This window comes from Ovis aries, chromosome 22, assembly GCF_016772045.2.
Source record: "Ovis aries strain OAR_USU_Benz2616 breed Rambouillet chromosome 22, ARS-UI_Ramb_v3.0, whole genome shotgun sequence".
In the NCBI taxonomy this organism is placed as follows: domain Eukaryota; kingdom Metazoa; phylum Chordata; class Mammalia; order Artiodactyla; family Bovidae; genus Ovis; species Ovis aries.
Genome location: NC_056075.1, coordinates 17523739 through 17543877, shown reverse-complemented (window position 1 = coordinate 17543877; position 20139 = coordinate 17523739). Strand labels below are relative to the sequence as shown.

Genomic DNA, 20139 nt, shown 5'->3' with positions numbered 1-20139 from the left:
TGGAAAGTTTTGCATTTTCTGCAGGACCACTGTGTTAGAAGTTGCCAGGAGTCAGAGTTTCTAACAATTCAAATTTCAAAGAACAAGAAATACGTTTAAAAACAGTGAGAGTTCTATCTCTGGGTGTTTTCCAGCAGGGTCTGAAAAGCTCTTGACCAGAAATCTTATTAAGTGGATCCGTGCTGAGGTGGCAGGACTGGGAATCTTTTCAAGTTTTTATCAGCTTGAAAATGTCCTCATTCCTTTTATTTTATGTAAGATGTGAGGTCTTGTGAGATTTTGTGAACTCCGTCCTTGCTCTGTTCTTACCTTCCCTGGTATTAGGAAACCAACACTTCTGCCCACTCCCCAACCCTTTCTCTCCTAGAGTGAGCTCTTGTTGTTTGAAGATCTCTCCGTGTCTCATCATCCTTTCACTAGACTGCAGCTCTGTTAGGCCACAATCTGCATGCCTTTTTTTTTTTTTTTAAATCTGCATGCTCTTTAGGGATAAATGTACCACAAATTGATTACAGAAAATAATGGCTTTTTCCTTTTATGTCTGACACTCTTTTTGGAGACATCCAGTGCCTGAGTTTTTTCTTTCCTCAGAGGTGCAGGGCTGACAGTGTGGGGTGATTCTCCAGTGAGTTGTGTTCTCTCTCTGCACAGCATCCTGCTTGCTGCTCTTTAATCGCCCCAGACACATCAATGGACCCTTGACAGTGCTGAACCCCATCTAACTCCCCTGCTAACTCAGTCTCACTGCGGCCTCTTCCTGCAGTTTCTCCTGGGAGCATCGGCTCACCTAAGAGCCAGTGTTTTCTGTAAACCTAACGATCACCCAGGACACATCTTCAAATTAGTAATAAAAATTTAACTCATAGCTTCCAGCTCTCTCCCTAGAGAATAATTATATCTTAATCTAGGAGTGTGTCTCTTTGCGTGTGTGTGTGTGTGTATGTGTGTATGTGTGCATGCTCACGCCCACATTCGTGTACGGTCAGTCGTGTCTAACTATTTGTGACCCCATGAGCTGTAGTCCTCTGTCCATGGAATTCTCCAGGCAAGAATACCGGAGTGGTTTGCCATTTCCTTCTCCAGGGGATCTTCCCAACCCAAGGTTTGAACTCATGTATCTTGCATTGGCAGATGGATTCTTTACCACTGCCCCGCCTTGCTCTTGGTCCTTACCCTTTGCTTAATGTCCTGAGACGTTCCACGTTTATGGAGGCAGCCCCAGTTTTATGGCATTGAAGTCGATCATCTTTGGTATGGAAGCTTTGAGATTTTTTAAGGTCACAAACGAACGCTGCTGATTAAACTCTTCCAAGAGCACAGTTATGCAAGTTATCCAGGCCCGATCATCTCTCAGAGGAGTCCTGTTTCCTGCCAGCAGGGTACTCGCGTGTGCTCTCGAGACTCACTCGCTGCTCTGGCCGCTGCCAGTCTCTGTGGAAGGGGGCTCCTTGGAAGGCGGGCACCAGGAGTTGTTCTTGTTCTTAGAGGGAATCCTGGGATGTGGACCACAATGGGGAACAGCCCCGACAGCTGTTTGATGACTTAACCAGGGTCACCTTCCTCCCCCAACAGAGGTGGATGAGTGTTCCTGGCCAGATCACGGCGGGTGTGAGCAGCGCTGCCTGAACACTCTGGGCAGCTACAAGTGCATGTGTGATCCTGGCTATGAGCTGGCTGCTGACAAGAAGGCCTGTGAAGGTTAGTATTGGGCCTGCTGAGCTGGAGTGAGAGGGGATGGGGGACAAGTCTTAGGAGAAGGGGAACAGATGGAGATGGGGCAGCTGGTCGGCTGTGAAGAAACAATTGTGGGGGATGGTCCACCTCCTTCCTAGAGGGAAAAACAACTCAATAAGGCCACAAACACGAGATGACTTTATCGGACTCCACCCCAGCAACTGAGCAAATGGAATCATGGAATTTCATTTTCTTCTGTGACCATGTGAAATTCACATGATTATAAAGATGGAAAATGGAAACAAAGAATCAATGTGAGCACTTCGGTGTGACACGATAAGTAGGGCATTTCATTCATTTCATGCCAACCTGGCTGGCGGTGTTTCCCTGCCCACCTGCGTGACTGCCTGTTCATGGAAGCCAGGGACATCACATAGCTCAGTGCAAACATTTCTTGGCCTAAGTCACGTGAAGTCCCCAACTATGCCCACGAGTGAGAGGCAAGCACAAACACCTCGTCTTCTTTTTAAAAAAACAGTGAAGACGTGTCCTCAACTCCATCCCTCCAGAGCCTCAGTTGAAACAGACCAGAAGAAAGGACGTGAATTAATCAGTTCAGATTGTCTATTTTTTGTTGTTGTTGATGTTATTAAAGAACAGCAGGGCTTATTGCTGCTTGGGGGAAATCGCAGTCACTTGGAACTAAAACCAAATGAATCTTGCTTCTTTTCCTCCCGTGCAGTGGCCTGTGGCGGTTTCATTACCAAGCTGAATGGAACCATCACCAGTCCCGGGTGGCCAAAGGAGTACCCTACGAACAAGAACTGTGTCTGGCAAGTGGTGGCCCCCGCCCAGTACCGGATCTCCCTTCAGTTTGAAGTGTTTGAACTGGAAGGCAATGATGTATGTGTCCAGGCTCTGATTGACTGGGATGCTATTGGGATGTGACCCAGGGCTGGGAACTGGGGAGGGGATCAGTAGGCATGGAGGTGGCCTCCAACGGTCAGGGGGTTGTAGCTGGGTGGAATCTGGGGTGTTTGTCGAGGTGATTCAACTGCACACCCTCGGCAGATCCAAGGAGAAGCAGGACAAGAGAGGAGGAGGCGGGTCTTGGGAGTGGGAGGTGGTCAGGACAGGTACATCCCCTGGGGTTAGAATCTGGGGCTTAGTGTACAGCTGGGAAGAATGGAGGGGGTGAGATAAATCTGGGGACCAGGGTGGCATAAACAGCCCATTCCCTCCCATGGGCAGTGGTCATAGGATGGCTATATCAGCCAGCCAAGGCCCAGGCAGAGCCCACTGCTGGACAGCAGGTCCAACGTGCCCCCTGTCTGCACCTTGGGCTGGAGGGATCCCAGTGAGAGTCGAGAGGACCCTCCTGCCAGACCCAGTCAAACCTATCTGCTCACCTGGAGGTGCAGCTCTTAGGAAGGGGGTCCTGCAGGGTGCCGGGATCTGGGGGAGGGAAGTGGGAGCGCCTGACAGCTCCCCACGGTGCTCCCTTGCAGGTGTGTAAGTATGACTTCGTGGAGGTGCGCAGCGGCCTGTCCCCTGATGCCAGGCTGCACGGCAAGTTCTGCGGCTCTGAGACGCCCGAGGTCATTACCTCGCAGAGCAACAACATGCGCGTGGAGTTCAAGTCCGACAACACTGTCTCCAAACGTGGCTTCAGGGCGCACTTCTTCTCAGGTGTGCGGGTTTGGGGACAAGACCACAGACTGAGGGAGACAGGGTTTTGCAGGCTCCCAGCCTCAGGGCAGCCACCTACCCGTCTCTGTCCGTGGCCCCGCCCTCACAGTGTCTCTGCCTCGGTCCGGGTTTTATATAGTGGTAGCTATGTTATTATAGGACTGCCGAAACAAATGACCACACACTGGCTGGCTTAAAACAACAGAAGTATTGCCTCACAGCTCTGGGGACCAGCGGTCTGAAACTGAGGTGTGGGAAAGGCTGGACTCCCCCAAAGGACTTGAAGAAGAGCCTGGCTTGTCTCTTTGTGGCCCCTGGTTCCAGTAGTGAAGTGCTGGCTGGTCTTCAGTTCTTTATTTGTTAAGGGTCCTGAAGGATTCTTAGTTGTCCTCATGGAATCAGAGTTTAAAACTGAGTGTTTGGTGACCCATTACGGGCAGTAGGCAGAGGGTACAGGGCGAAGGGAGACACCTGAGCCCCGAGGTTATCCTTGTCGGGGGGTGGGGGGCTGGGAGTGGAGGCTGACCCTCGGTTAGTAGGGGAGGAAGCCGGCTTAGGCAAGGGCTGCACACTGCTGGCTTGAGGCACAGGAACCACAGTGACGACAGCAGCTAACGCTTGAGTCCATCCATGATAACAAATAAAAACTAACAGTGACATGGGGGCTGGACACTGTTCTAAGTGTTTTTTTCTTATACTAATTCATTTTCTCCTCTCAACAACCCTATGACATAAGGACATCATGACTGACTCCATTTTACAGGTGAGGTAACTGAGGCACAGAGGTCAAGGACTCCCCAAGGTCACAATAGCTGGAAGCAGAGGAGCAGGGCTGGCACTGGGCTGTCTGGTTCACGGCTCACATGCTTATCTGCTCTGCAGGCAAGAGGAGGCATGGAGTCGTGGAGTAAGAGCCCAGGCCTCCAGGTTACACCAGCTGCTTGCTTACTGAGTAACCCTGGGCACGTTAGCGGTCTCAACCTCAGTTTCCCTACCTGTAAAATGGAGACACAGGCACCTCCCTCCTAAGGTTGTCTGATAATTAAGTTAGGTAATATAGAGAGTATGTGCTAAGTTGCTTTAGTTGTGTCCAGCTGTTTGCAGTCCTATGGACTGTAGTCCACCAGGCTCCTCTGTCCAAGGGATTCTCCAGGCAAGAATACTGGAGTGGGTCGCCACGCCCTTCTCCGGGGGATCCTTCCTACCCAGGGATCGAACCCACATCTCACGTCTCCTGCGCTGGATGCAGATTCTTCACCACTAGCGCCACCTCAGAAGCCCAGAGAGTACAGTATAGAGTGATTAGTGCCCACCACCTAGTAAACAATTCGCGGTAGCTGCTTTTTTTATTGTTGATATTATTACTAATATTAGCCTGTCCTATAGGGAGCTCCTTGGTTTGGTGGGGAGCAGGGGTGGAGACGCATGTGTACATAAAGCGCTTTAGGAGCATGGGGAATTCAGAATACACAGGCCAGGTCATGCCCAAGGAATGCTGCCCCCCCCTCCCCACCTTGGAGAGGAAGAATCAGCATTGGCGATGATCGCGAGGCCCCCCTGGCAGAGGCTCCTTTTGAGCGGGGTCCTGGGCTGTGAGGAGCCCTCCCATGTTGGTGGTTCCCCTTAGCATAGTCTGTTGATCTCCACAGACAAGGACGAGTGTGCCAAGGACAACGGCGGCTGCCAGCACGAGTGTGTCAACACCTTTGGGAGCTACCTGTGCAGATGCAGAAACGGCTACCGGCTCCATGAGAACGGGCAGGACTGCAAAGAGGGTGAGGCTGGACCGTGGCCGGGGTCAAGGGTAGGGGGTCACCTTGGCTGCCCGAGTATACTCATGCTCAAGAGCCAGGGGCGCTTCTTCCCTGGTTGGCCAAGCCCGGAAATGAGGCTCAGCTTCTGCCTGCCTTCCCTTCTCCCAGCCTCCTGCTCATGAGTGATTTCCCCCCGGGTCGTCACTCCTTCAGGGGGCTTGTAGGGGCCCTCAAGTGCTCTTCTACACTTATTATTGCAAAGAAGTTAAACCCCAGGTTCCAGAATCAGACCCCCAAAGTTTAAATCTTGGCTCCGCCACCTACTAGCTGTGTGACCTTGGGCGAATGACTTAACCTCTCTGAGCCTCAGTTTCCTCTTCTGTTTAAAAAAGACTAAACATACCTCTTTCTTAAAGTGTTTGTGAGGGTTAAATGAGAGCATGCTTAGCAATTATTTCATATAGGCTGACACATAGCAAGCGCTTGAAATGTCAATAGATATCAGCTATCTCTGTTGTAATCTTATCTACCATGCATGAGTCTAGTGAAATAGATTGGGGAAGACTTGGTTCCCTACTCCATTTGCTCCTGAGAGTCCTTCAAAGCCAGATGACTTTTGATGTCCAGCCACTGTGAAAGGCCTTCCCTGTGTTTCTACTCCACCCTGCAAAGGGTGTTTGAGCATCTAGATAAACACACAAGCCTGCTGGCCTTGGCCCCACCACAAAGCCCTGCATACACAGAAGGGAAGGGAAGAGGTGAAGACTTCATGCCCCATCTGGGACAAGCACTTCAGACTTAGGGGATTCGGGCTGGCCAGGGCCTCCCTGGAAAATGAGCTAAATAAAGAATTAAAGAATGAGCTCAGACATCTTCCGAAGGCCACCCTCAAGGCCAGCGTTCTGACCTGGACACAGCCAGTCACAGGTTGGGTGGAAAGGTGGGCTGGAAGAACTTGGAAGGAACTGTCATTCTGAAACTTAAAAAAACTAAAAACAAAACAAAACAAAAAAAACAACAACCTTCGTCTAGCCCCTGTGGTGCAGGGGAGGCCAGGAGGATTATAAAGTCAGCTAAGGTTCCATCTGGTGAACGGGATGGGTCCCCATTGGGGGGTGGGTGTCCAGGAGCAGACACCCCATGTCTGAACTGTTGCCCTGTTGGCACCTGTTCTCTTCATGCCAGAGCAGAGGCAGCGAGGAGGTGGAAGCCCCACATAGCTGCCCCCAACCCTGACCTGCCCTCAACTGCCCCCTCCAGCTGCCTCAGCCTGAAGCACCACCCCCAGAAACACACCTCCCCACAACCTGCAGCCTAGGAGCAGCAGCGGTACTTCCTCGGGGTCCTCTCCTTCCTAATCAGCAATAGCAAAGGCAGTCCTGGCTCCACCCCTGACCAACAGGTTGCTTGCCTTCTCTCAGCTTATCTTTTCAATTAGAAGGTGGAAAGGATTAAATGAGAGGATGCAATCAAAGTGCTTACCGCAGCGCTCAACTCAGAGGGAGACAAATTCTAGCTATTGGCCAAAATGCTACTTACTGAGCAAGTTGTGGCACCACTCTTTGCAAATAGCACGGTAACCAGGGCAACATCTGTAGCCTCCAATTGAAACTACTTTGGAAACTAAAAGAAGGCATGGTGATGGAGACCTTTGTTAGCACTCGCTGCGCCTTTCACATGCATTATCTCATTTAATCCATGCACTCACCCCCCTCCAAAGATTGGCACTCCTTTTACAAACAAGGACACCAAGGCTTACAGAAGCTCCCAAAGTCCCCCAGCGTGTATGCAGTGGAACCAGCACTTGAGATGAGGCCCATCTGACCCCAGGGCCTGTGGTCTTAACCAACTCTACCATATTTCCAAGGACAACTGCAAAGCAAAGAGCAATAGTTGGAAAGATGACCTGACTCCAGGAAGGCAGCAAAGAAAAACCCATCAGCAGATTTCTGAGCCGGGGAACCCTTGATTCAGGCCAGCCTCTGCCCCCACATTCAATGACCATGTGACAAGAGCTCAGGGAGGCGACTCTTCCAGAACACCCCTTCTGCTGCCCACCAGTGAGCTACCTCTCTCTCTCACTCTGTCTCTCTCTGCCTGTCCCCAGCCGGCTGTGTACACAAGATCAGCAGCGCAGAGGGGTCCCTGGTGAGCCCCAACTGGCCTGACAAATACCCGAGCCGGAGGGAGTGCACCTGGAACATCTCTTCAACCGCGGGCCACAGGGTGAAACTCGTGAGTTATTTTCAAAGTCTATGAACAACACAGATTTCAGTATCAGACTGACATGGGTCTGGGTCTCTGCTCTGCCTCTTCCCAGCTCCGAAACCTGGTGATGTTAATCAACATTTCCAGGACTCAGTTTTGTGTTCCGGAAAATGGGGCTGCTAGTAAAACCTACCTCAAGTAGCCTTTGTGCAGATTCAAAAAGAGGATGTACCTGAAGCCATCAGCACAGGGTGCTGGGTGAGCAACACTGTGTAAACAGCACCTGTTCATGGTGGTGTCACTCTGAACTGGCACCCTTTACACAGACTTGAAGTGTTGCTTGTGATTCCATTGTTTGCAGTTATAACATTTTACCAAATGATACATTCTCAAGATATAAAAAAAATATAGTCAGTCAGAGGGTTGGAAAGTGAAAACCAAATTCCCAGACCCCAATGCTCACTCTAGAAATTACTTTTCTGAACATTTTTTGGTGAATTCTTCCAGAAATTTCTGTTTGTATGCACAGGAAAAAAAAATATCCTTTTCTCGCTCACATTTCTCAAAAGTACTCTATTATTCATATTCCTCTACAACTTACATTTTTCCCATTAACTAAGAGTTGGACATGGCTGAGCAACTAAGCACTTAGCACCTCACTGTTGTTAGCTAATTAACAATTGGAGATTAAGTTATATATGCTAATTCTCTCTTGCATTAAACATATATATCTTCCAAGCCTTTCTTTGAGCTTCCCTGGTGGCTCAGATGGTAAAGAGTCTGCCTGCAAGGCAGGAGACTGGGTTTGATCCTTGGGTTGGGAAGATCCCTTGGAGAAGAGAATGGCAACCCACTCCAGTATTCTCGCCTCGAGAATTCCATGAATAGAGCAGCCTGGTAGGCTACAGTCCATGGGGTTGGCAAGAATCAGACACAGCTGAGCGACTAATACACTAGTCCTATCCGTGCATATGATTGTGATAGTCTGTATACTATGCTCCGTTATTGCAAAAGAGAAATGAGTTTTTCCTACAAGTCTTGCTTCTCAGCCACCAGGGACTCCCAGATCCTGGAGTGTAAGACAAACCCTCTTGCTTTCTGGAGAAACTGTATTCCGGCAGACAAACAGTTTTTAAATGGGTCATTCTAACTCTGGAGATTGCTAAACTCTTCAGAATATACATGGATGTCCCCTTGAATTATGCTAAACTCTTCAAATATATATGGATGTCCCCTTGAAACATATGTGGATGTCCCCTTGAATTATGGACCGCTTGGATTAATATATATGAGTGTCCCCTTGAATTATGGACCATATCTCCAGGGAGAAGGAGAGAGAACATAGGAGAAGGTGATGATAGACAATCACGTGGTTACTTACGTGGGTGTTTATTGGCAAGAGCAGTGAGGAGGACAGGTGGGTGAATGTGCTCCCAAGTTGGGCGGCAGGCCCTGGTGTCTCCCTGTGCCAGGCCTGGAGCACCGGGGGTAAAGGTAGGCTCCCTGACCAAGGGTGCTCATGTGGGCACCTCCTATGCGTGGCTGTCTCTGTAGCAAGCACTTTCATTTGCTCTCCTGGGTCAGTCAGAAGCCTTGAATCTGGGCGAGGGCGAGTTAAAGCGAGGACGTTGGAGAAAGGCTGCCATCTGCTGGAGGATGTTCGTCATGGCAACAGGAATCTCTGAAGCGGCGGGGGAATGGCGGCCCCCGGGGTTGGGAACGCGCAATATGCCCTCTTGGAACCTGTGCTTCGGTGGAAGGGTCACAAGATTTCAGTAACTGCCCGCAAAGTCTTTTCCTGTTCTGTGCAGTGCTGAAGAACTAAAACAACCGACCACAGTGGCCAGAGTGAGCCCAGACCTCCAGTTTATCTGAGGCTCGTACATATGTGCTAGTTCTTAAATATTTCCTTGGGAAGTGGATAGTGGGTATTGATCACGCTCTACCGTTTTGCCGCCACAGAGTGTGAGCTGAATGCTTACCAGGAAGCTAGTGTCTGACTGCATGGGGACAGCCACAGCGCATCCCATGAACTTCGGGGAGCTCGGTGGCCCGCCATGCACCTCCCATTGCCCTGCCTGTCCTGTTACCACCGGCCTCCCTTTCCTTCTCCTGCCCACATCCCTATGCCCACTCTCTGGCCCCACCTCCCTGTCTGTAAGTGTGAAGAATCTTTCCCATTTCAAGTGTGTTTAACATCCTTACAAAAGCCAGTGGCCCTCTATTTCTCCCTGTCTACCTCCGTCCCTGACCTGTTGCCCCAGCTCCCTTCATGTGAACTGAGACCCCTTCCCAACCCCTCCTGGTAAGGTTCTCTCTCCCTCTCTGTCATTTGGTCCAGGTCTTCATTTAAAGTATCCCTTCTCACCTTGTCCCATGCCCCTGATAGCCATGGGCAGGCCATCAGCCAGTCCTCTGCCCAGAGCCTGAGAAGTCCTATGTGTGGAGCTGCAGAGCCGGGCGTACAGCCTGAAGTTATGAGGTTGCCCTGGCCTGCTTTGGGGGACAGACTGGGGGGGACAAGAAGAGAGGCAGTACAGGCTAGTTATGGTTCGAGTGTGGTCTGGAGTCAGGCTGCCTGGGAATCAAGTTCAGCCCTATCCTCTAGCTGTGTGAGCGTGGGCAGATCCCTTAACTTCCCTAAGCCTCATTTTTCCCTCTGCACACTGGGGATAATCATAGCCCTTCCCTGACAGCATCATCAGAATTAAGTAACAAAATGCAGGGGTCTGCATGGCAAAAAAACACTCAGCTCAGGCCAGCCTCTCTAGTCATGAGCACGTGGAGCAGCGTGCCCTTCATAAAGCGCCGTTCACGTCATCTGCGCTCAGGGGGCTGCACAGTGCCGTGCAGAAGTTGAGGGCAGGGGCTCCTGACCTCCTGGTCCTGGCCCAGCTCTACCAGTGGGTGACCCCTGGGCAAGTTATGCGACAGCTCTGTGCCTCAGTTTCCTCATCTGTAAAGTGGTGGTTATCACGGCAGACACCTCACAAGGGCGTGAGGACTACTGCTCACACTGAGAACAGTGCCTGGCTCAGAGGAAGCACCTTGGTCTCATGTGAAGCGAGGGAGACGCCGTGAGACCCGACAGGAGCACAGACACCTACACGCGCCGACAGTCTCTGACCCCGGCTGTCTTATCCGCCCAGGGGTCATGGTGGCAGTAGCTCACAGGGTTGCTCTGGAGACCAAAAGAGGCCAGGTGGTGGCCCTCACCACAAGCGTGGCCATCATCACGATGGGCGCCACGCCCCCCGCACAGCTGGCTGGGCAGACGCGTGTCCTTGTGTCCCCAGAGAGGGGGCCTGCACCCACCCCGGCTGAAAGGACCTGGCCTCACTCGCTGTTCTTTCACCCCCAGACGTTTAATGAATTCGAGATCGAGCAGCACCAGGAATGTGCCTACGACCACCTGGAACTGTACGACGGGCCTGACAGCCAGGCCCCTGTCCTCGGCCGTTTCTGCGGCAGCAAGAAGCCGGACCCCGTGGTGGCCTCGGGCAGCAGCCTGTTCCTCCGGTTTTATTCGGACGCCTCGGTGCAGAGGAGAGGATTCCAGGCTGTGCACAGCACAGGTGCGTGGGCTGGGGCCCTGGCCTTCAGCTAATCCCCATGTGGACCCGAGATAGATGAGTGATGAAGGCAGGGAAAGGACCACCTTTAATTCTGATTATTGTGGGGACGGGATTTGTGCAATGATGTGTCCCTTTTAAAATGAAACATGAACAGCCATGGGGGAGGGTTGTTTTACTGTTTCGACAACCTATTAAGTGAGCAACATTTTTGGTGCCAAACTTCTTACATCTCTTCCTTTCTTCCTCCTGCCCTCCTTTTAAACTTTTATTTGTAATTTTGCTGTTTTGTGAAGCCCTGTGTCTGGGTGCTGAATGGTGGAAAGAAGTCCTCTGTACCCCTCCAAGAAGCAGTTCCAAAAAAACGAGAAGTGTTTCTGTTTCCCGTTATTTTTCTCACTTGAAATAAACAGCCTTAATCAGCCCTTTGGAGGAAAATGTTTATGCTGATAACTTACATTATTTACCATGCTAAACAGAAGAAAGTCAGTAAGAACATTGGCTCTGCTCTTTAGCCACTTAAAGGATACAGCCTGGGACTTGTTGTTCAGTCGCTAAGTTGTGTCCGACTCTTGGCGACTCCTCTTTGCAGCACGACAGGCTTCCCTGTCCTTCACCATCTCTGGGAGCGTGCTCAAACTCACATCCATGGAGTTGGTGATGCCATCCAACCATCTCATCCTCTGTCACCCCCTTCTCCTGCCCTCATACCGCCTGGGACTAGAATCCATGAAGCAACCTTGACTTTCTGATCCTTGCCCTCTGACAAAGCAGCGGCAGTGAGGCTCACTCAGAGCCTGCGATCATGATCATGATCTCTGTGAGGTTTTCTGATCCCTTTAACAGCCCCCTCCTCCTAGTTTTCTCCTCGAGCCAGAAAATATGAATCAGATGAGACAAAGCGACAGCCAGCATCTTCGAAGCCTGGCTGACCCTGGCTGCGAACTCCCCACTGTTCACGGCTGCATCACCACTTCCCTGGTGACGTTCAAAAGCCACTGACTAGTAACTTCACCCTCTTGTCCCTGCAGACTGAGTGTGGGTGCTCAGGGTGGGTCAGGGTCCTGCAGGAAACGGGCACACTCAGGTGGAGTCATTATTTGAGAAGCTACTGAGGGACTGTTTACAGAGGGGTGGACAGGATGTGGGGACTCCACAGGGGCTGTGCAGCAACCATGGCTGAGATGCAAGGCTGTCACTCCCATCGGTCTCAATGACAGAGGCAGGGGATCCATTCCTGAAGCCTAGAGACAAAAGCAGGCAAGCAGAGGACCCCCAAACAGTGCCCTGACCTCTACTTCCCTGATCTGCTAGTGCTGCCTGTGGCCGGATCAGGGAGCCAAGGGGCTTGTCCATGTAGACCCAGAGGTCTGCCGCCAGGGGCCAGGGCAGGTGGGAAGAGGAGAGGAGATCTGGCAGGATGGGTGGGAGGCATCCTACCTGGCTCAGCCCTCATTTCATTGCCAGCCACATCTCAAGCATTTGAAATTTTCCAAAGACAGCTCAGACCTGGAAGAAAATCTAAGCCAGAGCACACTTGGGGCTGAGAGTTGGCAGTCGGACAGGACTGGGGCCAGGCTGGATGTGGAGCTCCAGCTGGGTGAGGGACAGCAGGGGGGCGGGGAAGGGGGGCAGGGGACCTCGGGGCAAGGTGAACGTTACCGCACAGTGTGGAAGCCACGCCATGGGGAGGAGGCATGGAGCACACTGAGAGCTGCAGTGGGGGAATTTACCTGCAAAATTCCGTTGCTCTCTAATGGCCCATCACTCTCAGGTACATATTTTTATCATGGGTTATGTAGGATGGGCTCAGGCCAACCCGAGTTACCATCCTAGTTAAAAAAAACAGCTAAAGCTACAGAATACAAGTCCAAAGTTTGAGGCATAGCTCACCTGTAACACCCACAGAGGGGTTTGAAAGCTAGCCTGTGGTCAGGCTCTCAAATGCAGGTGCTGCTGCTGCTGCTTGGCTGCATCCAACTCTTCGGGACCCTATGGGCTGTAGCGCACCAGGTTCCTCTGTCCATGGTGATTCTCCAGGCAGGAACTCCGGAGAAGGTTGCCCTCCTCCACCGTCTGGACCATCAGGGAAGCCCAGCAGTACTGGAGTGGGTAGACTACCCCTTCTCCAGGGGATGGGGATCTTCCAGGAATTGACCCAGGAATTGAACCGGGGTCTCCTGCTTTGGGGGCAGATAGTTCACCAGCGAAACTATCAGGGAAGCCCAGATGCAGGTGCAATCCAGATCTATTCTGAGGTTTCAGGTTTGAGCCCTCATCAGCAGTTTTGAACCCACTCCAGTGTTCTTGCCTGGAGAATCCCAGGGACAGCGGAGCCTGGTGGGTTGCCATCTATGGGGTCGCACAGAGTCGGACACGACTGAAGTGATTTAGCAGCAGCAGCAGCACTTTTGATGCGCTTTTGGCGCCCTCTACTGGCAAAAATAACAGATTACGGTGAGTCTGTCGGCAGGAGTGAGCCCTTTTCAGATGCTTCCAGACAACAACGTGGTAAAGATCCAACCACATCCTGGCAACCAGTAGGGCAAACCATCCCTTGGCCCCATATATCCATAACTGGAGAGAAGGAAAGGCTTTTATCATGGCATCTCTGGTGTTCCCCGAGGCTCCCTGTAGCCCAATCTGGGAACATCGGTCCTGGGTGTGTATGTAAGGGCTAATTTGGATTCCCCAGCGAACCCTGGAAACTCCTGGATCTCTTTTAGTTCTCTGTAAAATGGGGTTTTTTGGAGGAGGAAATGGCAACCCACTCCAGTATTCTTGCCTGGAAAATTCCATGGACAGAGGAACCTGACAGGCTACAGTCCATGGGTTGCAGAGTCGGACTGACTAACGAAACGGGGCGATGAAACTTGCCTGGCCTTTCGGACAGAGCAAACACTAGGCTTTGTAGAGAAAATGGGCCTGTGCAGAGGGTGTGAAGAGAGACGGGGTTGCTGCGGGAGCGGTGCGCGGCGCGGAGCGTGTTCTCTCTGTGCCGAGGGGGCATCGCGCTTCTCTCTCTGCTCCAGAGTGTGGGGGCAGGCTGAAGGCCGAAGTGCAGAGCAAAGAGCTCTATTCCCATGCCCAGTTTGGGGACAACAACTACCCGAGCCAGGCCCGCTGCGACTGGGTGATCGTGGCGGAGGACGGCTACGGCGTGGAGCTGATCTTCCGCACGTTTGAGGTCGAGGAGGAAGCTGACTGCGGCTACGACTACATGGAGGCGTTCGACGGCTACGACAGCACGGCGCCCAGGCTCGGCCGCTTCTGCGGCTCCGGGGTGAGTCCTGGGGATGCAGGGATGGTGGTGGGCGGTCACCGCGGGGACCCAGAGCATGAACTGAGCGGTCAGACACACGCGGGTCACAGCCCTGGCGGTCGGCTGCTTAGGGCACCAGCCAGGAGGCCCGTCCTGCTGGAGCAAAGAGGGAAACCCGGAGGGTAGCTGGAGAGGAGGTTGGGAGGTAACGGGGACCAGGTCAGGAAAGCCTGATGCAGAGGCCAGCTGGGGAAGAGAGTCTTCCTTTTAGGGCTGCTTTTTGCAGACTGGGCTTCCCTGGTGGCTCAGCTGGTAAAGAATCTGCGTGTCATGCAGGAGACCTCGGTTTGATTCCTGGGTGGGAAGGATCCCCTGGAGAAGAGATAGGTTACCCATTCCAGTATTCTGGTGGCTCAGCTACTCACTCCAGTATTCTGGCCTGGAGAATTTCGTGGATTGTATAGTCCATGGGGTCACAAAGAGTCCGATGCAACTTTCACTTTTGCAGAGGGTTTGTCCCCCCACACCCCCATTTTTATTTAGCCTTCAGGCCTCTTTTTTAAAAATATATATATTTTAATTATCCTCTCGTGTATTCCATGTATTCCCAGTTCTCTCTCCCAGTAGAAACCAAATGCTTATACAAATTACAAATCACTTTTAACTATAAACATTAGTTATGTTCAAGGTCATTATGATTGTTTTCATTATCGTCTTCTTCCTGGGCCACCTCCTCAGGACAGGGCAGGCCTGTTTTCATCACTGTTTCCCCAGCACCTGCCATAGGGCTGGCACTGAGCTCGCTCTCAGTGAGGGCATAGACCAGTTCAGGGTCCTGGTCCTCCTCCATCTGCGTCACGCTGCCCACATGGGGCTCCCAGCTCTGTCTTCTCCTTCACCTGCAGAGCTGATCACGCAAGCCACTTTGCAACTGGCCGAACTTACAGTAAATCATTTTGGAGTCATTAGTGCATGTGGTAAACAGAACCTCAAACTGGTCTTTGTATGGATCTTTGAATAATTTCCCTTCATCTTCTCTCACCCTCCAAAAAAGGAAGGACGACACAGTGTGGCTTAGCTGATGCAGTGCCTTTGAGAGGTAAAGGCTTTCAAACTGTGGAGTCCACACGAGGAGGAGAACTTTGAAGGGTCCTGAGCAGTGAAATATACAGGAAGTCCAGTTTGGTTCCATTAGAATCTGGCAGATGGCAGCCTGGGATCCTGGCTCCCTTTCACCTACCACCTGGTGAAACCTTTCTGTCAAACGTAGCAATTCCATCCCACGTTTTGTCCTTGGACAAGGCAGAGGCCTCAACGATGGTCTTTGTCTTAGATCTCCTGGGAGAACATCACAGCGGTAGCCCTAGTGCTGGGTGATTCATGATATACACTTTATAGTCAGAAGACCTGAGGTTGGGGACTATTGAGCTGTGAACTAGATTTTCAACTAGATTTTCAAGCATAGAATGGAGACAGTGCCTGCCTTATAAAGCGGCTGTAACTTTACATGAGATGAAATCTGAAAATGCTTCAGTCTGCGTGTGTGTTAGTCACTCAGTCATGTCCAGCTCTTTGCTACCCACGGGCTGTAGCCCACCAGGCTCCTCTGTCGATGGGATTCTCCAGGCAAGAATACAGTAGTGGGTTGCCATTCCCTTCTCCAGGGGATCTTGGAGGGATCAAACCCAGGTCTCCTGCATTGCAGGAGATTCCTTACCATCTGAGCCACCACGGAAGCCCTGGAATTAAGTGCTTAGGTGCACTTAATCAACTGATGCACTTAATATTAATAGATTCTATAAGAGCTCTGCACTTAGAATTGTCTTTAGAAAAGGAGAGCTGGGGCAGGGGGTGGGGGTGCCCTTGGGAGCAGAATTTGAAAAGCTTTTCTTTGAAAACACAGCTTGTTTTGATGCCCTTCAGCGTCTCTCCTGTGTCTTTGTCTCATCCTCCTTATTTTAATACTCCAACCACAGCCAACTGGCTTAAAGTCCCCCTGGTTTTCCTTTCTCCCCACCTCAGCCATTGGAAGAAATCTACTCTGCAGGGGATTCTCTGATGATTCGATTCCACACTGATGACACCATTAACAAGAAAGGCTTTCATGCCCGGTATACCAGTACCAAGTTCCAGGATGCCCTACACATGAAGAAATAATGTTGTTCTTGAAAAACAGGAACTGAGAATGTTTTTATAACAATAGCACCTTGTGAATCTGCCCTAAAGCAGTGTACAGTATTATTCTCAAACAAAAACTCAAAATCTAGCCTTGGAAGTGTGTGTATCTGATAAATTTGCCCAGAACAAGGAGGGGAGAAGGTATTTCTTTGATTCCGGCCTTGGTGTTACCAATCATGCAGTTTTAAAGATTAAGATTTGATGTCACTGGCTATTTAAGCTTTGCCTGTTCGTCTCCTTGCCCTTTGCTCCTATGAGGCAGAAGCCTACCCTTAGGTGGCTCTGTTTCTGGATGTGCTTCCGTAGGTGTAAGGCAGGCTGACCGTGTCTTGGAGACTCGGGGCATCTTCTATCAGGGCTAGGCAATGAGGATAAAAGACTGGCCATGGCTCACGTGTTCCTCACAGCTTTGGCTGGAGACATTAACTCTCTGCCAGGGACACGTCACCCAAGAAGCCCAAGAATATGGGCATTGGGACTAAAACAGGCATCGCAGTAAGCATCATACAGAGGAAGCTGGTGTCTGAGGATCACTGTCGCATAGCAAGGAGACCCCCAACTTGTCCTCTGTGTCTTCAGCTCTCCTTGCCCATGCTGGGTTTTCCCCATCCCTAATTGCGTTAAGGGTCCAAGGCATCCGCTGTGACTTCAGCAGAACAGTTGCTGGTGAGAGTCCCTAGTCTTCCGAAAAGAAGACATCCTGACTTGTCCTCCTGCCCTCGCTGACTTGGAGAAGACTCCACGTGGCCTTGGGATTTCATGGGCCAATAATCTCTTTCTCCAGCTTTGGAGGCCCTTGCTGTGGTTGACTTTCACTCTTGACAACCAATTCAAACTGTATTTGCAAAACGTGCAAAGACATCTTATAGGGGACCATTCAGGTCCCTCATGAACATCATTGAAAACTGGTTAATTATAAGTTATGTAAGAACGCTTTGTGGAACAAGTCTACCTGTGACTAACTTCCTGAAACTGGTTGGGTTAAAGAGTACCATTGGTGACTTACTCAGACTAACTAGCTTTCAGTCACCAACTGTCAATTAGAATTCATCACATTTGGCATTCGCTTTGGAGAAGTGGAGAGGATGTTGTTTACATAATTTTAGAACCTCCAGGTGTACTTTAAACAGTGAGGTAGTTTTGAATGGCATTTCATTAAGGCATCTATGGGCATTATGAGCTAAAAGCTGTGGTATGTTAGCTTTAAAAAAGAGTATTTATGTTGGAATAATTTTAAAATAATGTTTACATAGCCGTAAGTCCTGTGTGGTTGGTATTGAACACAGGATCGCACACAAGGTTTTTGGTGAGAGTTGAAATTGCTCCCAAGCACCAGAATTCCTTGGGGATGAATCAACATCATTTGAAACAAAATATTTGCAAAACATTTAAAGGTGATACTTTTGAAAATCAGAATATGGCCCCAGAGGACTATGTCTAGTTAAAAAGATTGCTGGGAGTTAAAATAAAAAGACATTAAAAAATAAGAATACAAAGAAAGGTAGAAAAAAATGCATGGGAATATTTTTTCCTTAAAACAGAAAAAAATAAAAGTATTATTATTAATAATAATATATGTCTGTATATATGTATGTATGTAAAGGATTAACGGTCAGAGCCTTAATCAGTGCCGTGTGATAAACGCTGACCCACAGGCTTGACTAATAGGCCCTCCTGGACCAGCCTTGTGTTCTGTGGGTTTACCTTTACCAAGCCTCTCTTGGCCTTTCTTGGCCCTGGAGGGAGGTTCAACCTACATTCTTATATTGTGATCTTTCACAGCCCCTGTCCCGGAATTTCTTTGATTCAGCACATGGAACAGCTTGTTGTGTGGTTCAGGTCTTACCCGCCTCATAGGGTGGATTCCATTTCTCTGATGTTTTGTTTGGGGGCTTTTATTTTGTCCCACCTGATCTTCAAAGCTGACACCGAAATCAGGATTAAGAAGGTGGCTGTGAAGGGCCTGTTGCCGAGGACTTGAAAATTCTGTAGTTTCAGCCTTTAGAAGTCTGAATACGGTTGATGAATTCCCTGGAAAAGTGAGAGGGAGTCAGAAACAGAGTCAGCCCTGCCTCTGTCTTTGCTGCTCTCGTGAAACAATGGTACTTGTTTTTCTCTCTCTAGTATGATTTTCAAAAACACACAGCTTCAACTATTATCAACCTGTGGCCAACTGGAAACAATGAGACGCTTATGAAAACCTTTCTCTAGGCCTTCTGTGAGTGACGTATTCTCAGAAAAGACAAGCTCTGATTCAGCTGGGGCTGGCCAGACAGCTCCCCTGGAAGCTCAGACTCACGGGACATCTACACAACGCAGGTTCTGCAAAGAACTGAACAGATGGCTTCACAAGAGAAAGTCCACTCAGCAGAAAGACCCAGGCCCCTGCCTTGGCTCTTCCAAATGCTCAGTGACCTTTCTGTACACATCCCACGGGACGTTACCCCTGCCTGCTTTGTCCTTGGGGCTGTTGCAAAGCTCCAAGCAGGCTGACTTCAGCTCAGAGAATTCTCATGATGACCTGGTGAAACATTTGGGGTCCAGGTCTTCAGCCTGGTCCAATTCTAGTGTCATCTGGTCTAGCAAATGCTAGAACCTGGATCCCAGGGCAGGGTGAGGATCTGGAATTAACTTCAGCCTGTGGAACTTCTCCAATCAGAGAAGGAGGCTGTGCATTGATTCACCATAAGACGGCTTTCCTCTAAAGTTAAGTTTTATGTTATTCATGAAATGCTCAACCTGGTTACATCATTTGTAAAATCTTGTTAACTAGCAAGTCACCCTGGGGTTTGCCGTCAGTCTGGTCCATTTGATAAATCTCAGATAATTCGTGGTGTTGTCATTGTTCAACGTGTGAACAAGTGTTCCCTAGGCTTTGGCAGATGGTTTTCAAGTTTCCTTTGTAGACTGAACTTCTGAAAAATAATCTCAAATGTCTAGAAGATTTCTTTAAAAAAAAAAAAAGAAAAACCGTTTAGAGCATTATCTATAAATATACTGTATTTTTTATCGTGTGTAATTGTACGTTTCATGAAATGTCAGTTTCAAAAAGAAAGTGGAAAGGAGCTAACACATGTCTAGAAAGAATTGTTTCATTAAAGAATGTGGATTTATCGACATGTCCTGGGTTTGTATGACAAGGTCAGTCCTCTTGGTGATCTTTTTCTCCAATATCATAGGAACTTGGGAAGCATGTACAAAAGGGGGGGCCTTCTCTTTGGCCTTCTATGATCTGGTGAATACCCAGAACCTGGCTCCAGAACAGGGCTCCTATTGGACCCAGAGAGTCACGAGCAAAGCTGAAGAGAGCTTCAAAGTTGCCCCCCTTCTTGGACACAGACAGGCTGGAAATCTAACAACATGAACAGTGAGGAGATGGTTGTTACTATAACAGCTTAGGCCTGGTAGCCGTCTTCCCTTTGTCCCCCAGCAATCCTCTGCATCTGGTTTTGAGCCTGAGGACCGCATGTGGCCTCTAAAACTGAAGGTCGCAGTTCTTATGAGGGGGCTCTCTTACAAGTGGCAATTGAGTTTTTGGTCCTTTGGGATCTTGTTGCTCATGATTTGCCCCAGCTGCCCGTGCACACAGTTATTTTTAGTTCCTTATAGTTTCTTTGTGTTTGGTTGCTCAAGGAGACATTTGTCCAGGTGCAAGCAAGCACTGGAACAAGAGGTCCCAGGTCCCAGACCCCAGCCTGTCTCAAGACACATCAGATTCTCCTCCTGAAACTAGAGTCTTGCTCAAGGGGCGAGAGGGCTGAGCTGCTTCAGGGCTGGTTTTCCCTGGGAGGATGTCTTGAGA

General features: G+C 50.0%; 1 protein-coding gene across 3 annotated transcripts in view; it reads left to right on the top strand.

Annotated features, from left to right (window-relative positions):
- TLL2 (tolloid like 2) overlaps positions 1-19456 on the top strand; it is a 144157-nt gene extending 124701 nt beyond the window's left edge. The window contains exons 14-21 of one of the 3 annotated variants that reach the window (XM_042238664.1): positions 1573-1698; positions 2417-2577; positions 3183-3363; positions 5013-5138; positions 7225-7352; positions 10687-10900; positions 13930-14180; positions 18462-19456. In XM_042238664.1, coding sequence (XP_042094598.1) covers positions 1573-1698; positions 2417-2577; positions 3183-3363; positions 5013-5138; positions 7225-7352; positions 10687-10900; positions 13930-14180; positions 18462-18548 — 1274 coding nt within the window. In that variant the 3' untranslated portion in view covers positions 18549-19456. Of the gene's footprint in view, positions 1-1572; positions 1699-2416; positions 2578-3182; positions 3364-5012; positions 5139-7224; positions 7353-10686; positions 10901-11193; positions 11322-13929; positions 14181-16181 lie in introns of those variants that run through there. The other 2 variants (XM_027960295.2, XM_027960296.2) reach the window with 2 other exon arrangements.
- The last annotated feature ends 683 nt before the right edge of the window (positions 19457-20139 follow it).